Source organism: Austrofundulus limnaeus, unplaced genomic scaffold (genome assembly GCF_001266775.1).
Source record: "Austrofundulus limnaeus strain Quisiro unplaced genomic scaffold, Austrofundulus_limnaeus-1.0 Scaffold118, whole genome shotgun sequence".
NCBI lineage: Eukaryota > Metazoa > Chordata > Actinopteri > Cyprinodontiformes > Rivulidae > Austrofundulus > Austrofundulus limnaeus.
In genome coordinates, this window is record NW_013952520.1 from 481,617 (window position 1) to 487,703 (window position 6,087).

The window sequence follows — 6,087 nt, forward strand, 5'->3', positions numbered from 1 at the left end:
GTGTTAACGAGCAGTTGGACAGGTGTACCTAATAAAGTGGCCGGTGAGTGTATATATATATATATGGAATTTTTAGTTATTTATTTGATTCAATTTTCACAATTTTGGTCTTTAAAAATGCCAGAATTGGCACATACTTGTCTATCTTTTGTCAGTCTGATGACCATTTAAATTTTAAATAGTAAGGTACTAGTTGAGTACAAGGTTTGGATCCTCTATGCTTTTAGGTATACCCGTCGCCCCATGGGCATCACTTGATGCTTATGGGTTTATTTTATTTTTTGAGAGCAACGGGGGGCGGGGCCCTCCCCTCCCTGCTGCTGAAGAAGCGCAGCAGCAGCTCTGCGCTAAAACAGACGCACAGTCAGCTGAGACCCAACGCCGCTGCGCTCCGACGGATGACTGAGTGTGAGAGAGGAGGAGGTGTTGGTGGTCACTCTGTGTGATCTGGAGAAAAGCAAAAATAAAGCTGCGACTCTGGAGAGGGTCTGACATGGACATGCCGAGGTGTCAGAGGGAGCCCGTTGACGCATAATCCCTCCCGCCCCGCTGGAACTGGGAGGAGGAGGAGGAGGAGGAGGAGGAGGAGGAGGAAGAGGAGGGGTGGAAATCTAGCCTGGCTAAACTCAAATCCCCCAGAAGAGATTTACGGAGCTGCTGAAGACACAGGGTTCTGACTCTAAAACGGAAACAATTTCTTCAGTCTGGGATGCTGGAGTATTGTTTTTTAAACGATCGGACCTGATTTGATGCGCGGTAGATATTTGCGGCTTTAAGAACCCATCGACTCCGACTTCTGCGTGTCTTTAACTGAGGTGTGGACCGGAGGAGCTGCCCGAACACGATCTACATCACAGGTGGGTCCGATCGCGTCGCTTTCACTCCGGGGGGATCATCATCATCATCTGGGAGCCGCGATGACAGCCCCCCCGCTGGTCCCACAGCCCGCCTGCTGACGGTACCAGGAGGAAGAGGAGGAGGAGGAGGATGATGGGAGCAGGTCTGACGCTTTCAGAATCCAGAAGCAGCCGATTCATCAATGGAGGAGGAGAGTGACACTCGGAAAATCAACAACAGCTTCCTGCGCGACCACAACTATGCAACCGAAGGTACTGAAACCGACCAATTAGGCACGATGAGCCCCTGAGAGGCTGAGCCCCATCAAGTCAAACTGTCAGGGTCATAAAAATGAATATCTGTCTGTCAGATGGTATAACGATGTCATTTAGACTCGTTTAATCACCTTAATCTCAACACAAGCTGCTGCTGGAAGGAAAAACAATCAGGTTATATAAAGGATCCAGCCTGCATGGTGTCAGTAACTGGACTGGATCAGGTGGTTTCCCACCATATCTATTATAAAATGACAATTAAAAAGCCTAAAAGGCTGGATTATTGAAATGTAACACTATTTAAAAAATGATGAAACGTTTTCTAATTGAAAAAAATACTTGCAAATATTAGAGGAAGCAAAGTGAAACATGGATCTGTCTTTTTTTTTTCTTTGAGACACACATTTAGTGCATTGCTGCTCAGATTCCAACATTAAACAATAGATCAAATTGCTCTGTATTTCTCTTTCGGTAACCTGTTTGATGTTGAGATCATTTAGGTATACTACTGCTGCATGTATTTTAATCCTTAAAACGTTTGACTTGATGTCAGGCAGGCGTTTAATCTCAAAAACACAGCGGGTCTCTGGAAATGCCAACATTACCATATCAGTTCAGACCTGTGTACTGGATTTTCACCTCAGGGTAACACAATCCGATCAGGCTTAATGTGAGTCATTTTTCTGCTGCGTTGTTTAGACCTGTGCGGTCCTAATTGTGTTTGAAAATAAAGCCTAAATTTTCTTCTCACTGGGGAAAAAAAAAGCCTTACATTCTTTCACACCACACTTTTTTTCCCACACCACCCACCATCCTGCARGATTCAGAACCGAAACGCCTGTTTTGATTTGAAATATGACTGAGCTCATAATGGAGTCGTCGGCTGAACTCTTTATGCAAATGATCTTTATTGCTTGGGTGGAAAAGAACAGAGTTATCTTTGGAGGGTGTGCGTTGCTGCAAGGGGGTGGGTCGGAGTCAGCACACCTTCTTTTGGCACCAAGCTCAGGTTACAGGTGCCTCCGCAGGGTGGAGAGGCAAAGTCAAGACTTGGGAGGTTTAAAAGTCTCACAGTTGCATGCGTTTTTTTAAGTGGGTGAGGGTGTCTTTTCCATGCAGGAGTGCCCCCATCATTTACTTGGTTCCAACACTCAGTAGATGATTTCCTGTCACCGCTAAACACACAGTGACTGGTTCGCAGTGAGGGAAGGCGAAGTGGGGGTGGGAGTGATGGATATCTTTGTTTGATGTGTGAGCAGAGATGGGAAAAAATGGGTGGGAAATCTATTTCTCTCGTTCTCTGTTTCCCTCGCTCTTTCTGTGCTTTCATTGGATCTGAAAAGAGTGGATGAGAGACACGGATTGGAAAATGTCTCCTTGAAAGAGGAGCGCCTCATTCAATGCACCATCTGTGGGTTTTTTTTTTACACTTTTGTATTTTGCAATATTGCTGTAATTTATGACTGATGACTGATGATGAATAGGCAATGTCRTAAGTGCAGTGCGTTCGGTCTTGCGGCCAAAGATCACACAGCTCTGTGTTGGGGTCTACCTCATAAATTCAACAAAGTGCATCTGGCTCAGTCTGTTCAGACCACACACACAACGCACACTCTTGAACTCAGGTCCTTGTTGGGTGGGTGGTGAAYTGGTCTGGGTTTCCCTTAGGCCGTGTTGGCCCACAGCAGCAAGACACTTTAATGATGTCACTCGTGCTGACCTTTGTCTTGCACCAATCCCACGCCTCGGCGACTCCATTGGTGGTTCCCTTGACTTCGTGAGCGCCCACTAATGTGAGCTGGTCATCCATAGTCGGATACAAGATGAAAATCTCCTTAATGTCAAAGGAAAGGTTCCAGAAACATCATTATTGTCTCTAAGGAGGAGCGTTACACTTTTATTAGCCTTCATCAGCCGCCTATAGATGAGCATTTGCATTCTCGTGGTGTTGGGGTTGATTTGTGGCTCCGCAGATCTCAGTTCATTTTCATAATCTCCACCTTAAGATAATAGATGCTAGTGTCAAATAGCAACACACTTGGTTCTCAAAGTATAAATAGCTTTCTGACTGGGAGACAGGACCTAACGTAATGTCTGCTKTGGTATTGATTTCTGGTCTTTTACGATTTAGTCACCGGAACATTGGCCCTAAAGATCTATTGGTAGGTCATGTAATCCGTTCCTCCCTGTCTCTAGTCTTATTTTCCACCCTCCATTTCTTGCTCTCGGCTTTCCTGTTCTACATCTCTCTGATACAAGTACAAGGCTGTGTGTGTGTGTATGTGACCTCTTCAGCCCCACCGAATGCTGATGGAGTCCCTGCACGGCGTGCTCGCAGCCTTTATTGCCTCCGACGAGAGGCAGAGCCGCGCCTGGTCGCCTGTGTCAGTGCAAACGGCCCGGGGCCACACTTTAGGACCGCGGCATGAAAAGACTTAGCCCCACCATCCCCTCAGGCCCCATCCATTATTCACCACGAAACACTCACATCGCCTCGCCCCCGCCTCGCCTCGCAGCCCCCTGAAAGATAATGTGTATGCGCGTGCATAAGGGGGTGGGGTGCTGGTGGTAYGGGCTTAATGGCAAGCTGTGAAGTTGGGGCGAGTCGTACTCTTTTTTTCAGCAACTGCTTTCATCCCCTGATTAGCTTCCTATTAAGGCGGGGGCACCATGAAAATTTAATGAGGATTTATTAAAGATTGTCTGTTGTGTTGCTACTGTAGGAAAACTTTCTATTTCTCACTCTTTTTGTGGCTTCTTGAGTCAGGTTATGTTTTTAAATCATTATATTTACAGCCTTGAAGGCTAAGCAGGGTTTGACCTTTCTAGGCTTTGTGATGGGATGCATTTGTAAGTTCGGCACCTCGTTCATGTTTCTTGCCGATAGAGCGATGCTCCTCAAGATCTTTTATGTTTCTGGGATAAATACACGATTTCAGTCTGTGCAGCAGACGTCTAATCATCAATTCAGTCTTGAAAACAAGATGAAAGGGATTGCACCAAAGCGACAACAGCCAGACAGAGTCTGAATATCAGCCCATAATTCTACGCATCCTCTACTCTTCACCATCCCCCTCTTCCTTGCACCCTTTTCAATTTCTGACGGAATACCAAATAAAAAAGCATTTCAAATGATGCCTCTCGGTGTTGTGCGCTCTTGTGTCTTTTTCTGCTCCTCTCTTGTCCCGGGTTGTGTCTGCTAGTCAGATGTGTGCCACGGTAACGTGTTAATGAAGTGTGAGAAGAGGAGTGGTAACACGTCTCGCCCGTTTTGCCTTTAACTCCCTTGAGATCGACAAAATACAAAAAAAGACAATAAAAATCACACGCACAAGCACGTTCACATGGATTGAAAAACCACGTCGTGCACACACACGGAACGTCGGTCTCAAAAGGCTGCTCTTGGAGAAACCAGGTTAATGAGCTTGTTCTCTCCAGATCTTACAAAGAGTGGGTGCTCTTCAGATGAAAGGGGCTGCATTGTGCTCTGTTGCTTTGTGCGGGGCTAATGAAGTCCCCAATAAAGCAATAATCATGTGGCTGGATACCAGTTTTGTAAGGTTCATTCCCATTTCTGATTGATCTTCATTGTTACCGTTGTAAAATTAAGTCATTATCAGCACAGAAGTGGTCTTTGTGTCTTTCTGAATAGTATGTTTTTTTTACCCACATGGGTTCATTTTCTTGAAAGAAAAAGAAACACGGAAATATATGTTTCATCTACCATCAAACGACAGAACAATACTGRCAGGTGAAAGAGAGTGCGAGAACAGGCTGGTTTTATCCACCGGCCTGATCCTTTGACGCAGGCAGCTCAGCACAAGTGACATAATCCTCTCTTCTACCATAGCTAACAAAGCTTTTACACGTCGCCATGCTGCTCTCCTTCAACCTAAAAATTACCACGCACAACTTACGCAACTAGTTTTCCATGCACACGCTCCGTTTTGAGGGGTTTGAATGTCTTACACAAGCCTCTTCTTTCTACCAGATCAAGGCTGGTTTTGTTGTTGTTGTTGGTTTGTCTCTCCACCAAGACGGGATTATGTGTTGGGTTAAGGTTAGCCGGTGTAATCTTTTATCACTCTATTTAAAGCAACAAACCTCCCCCCTCTCTGCACTCTTCTCTCTTCCTTATTGTTCTTTTTTAGTGCCTCTTTCTGTTCTATTGAAYCCGATATGCCACGCTCAGGCTTCTATAAATATATTCAACGTGTGTCTGGTGCCTCGTGCATCGTTTTCCTTCCAGAATCGATGCATATCTACATTTCCATCCAGCTGCTGACTGTCAATATAGCACCGCTCAATGGGGGAGAATCAGATTGGTACCAGTGTAACTCTGTACCCTGCCTGTTTTGATTCAGTTGTACACACACACATTACAGCAGCAGACCAACAGCCCTGTCTGCATTATTACTGTTGATGGATGTGTCCTATCTGAAACATCCCTCTGAAGCATCAAGAATCGCTGACCTGTCTTTGTTAGACCTGGCTGGCCACAGGATTTATGGGCTTAATCTGGTTATGGTCTGCTGATGAAGCTACGTGTCTATGTGTGTGTGGACGTGTATTTGCTACATCGTGGGGACCATTTTCCAGACAAACACAACCAAAGCCTGGTCCCCACAGGTATGGATGCCAGTTTTGGGTGGGTGGCGGTGTATGTGTGTGTGTGTGTGCAGGTATTCCTTATTATGTGGAGACCATTTTTGGCATACTTGGGAGGACCAACTGGCACTTATGGGGACCTAAGCCTAGGGGTCAGGGTTAGGCTGTAGAAATTAATGGAAGTCAATCCAATGTCCCCATAAAGATAGCTGTACTAGTGTGTGTGTGTGTGTGTGTGTGTGTGTGTGAGATACAGGCATGATGCTCTTCCTTTTTAGCCCGAGGCTATATAATAATTACAGTCACCATTAGCCTTTCCTAAATCCAGGCAGATGCATGTCTTTCAGGAGGAGTAGCTCTCTCAAGA

At 45.6% G+C, this 6,087-nt stretch overlaps 1 protein-coding gene across 2 annotated transcripts in view; it reads left to right on the forward strand.

The window, feature by feature from the left end:
• Window positions 1-6,087, forward strand: part of LOC106521910 (serine/threonine-protein phosphatase 2A 55 kDa regulatory subunit B beta isoform) — an 84,707-nt gene that overhangs the window by 56,441 nt on the left and 22,179 nt on the right. Inside the window, exon 1 of one of the 2 annotated variants that reach the window (XM_014014682.1) lies at window positions 595-1,109. The exons of the other annotated variant lie outside the window; for it this stretch is intronic. Coding sequence (XP_013870136.1) covers window positions 1,040-1,109 — 70 coding nt within the window. The 5' untranslated portion in view covers window positions 595-1,039. Of the gene's footprint in view, window positions 1-594; window positions 1,110-6,087 lie in introns of those variants that run through there. 2 annotated transcript variants of the gene reach the window in all.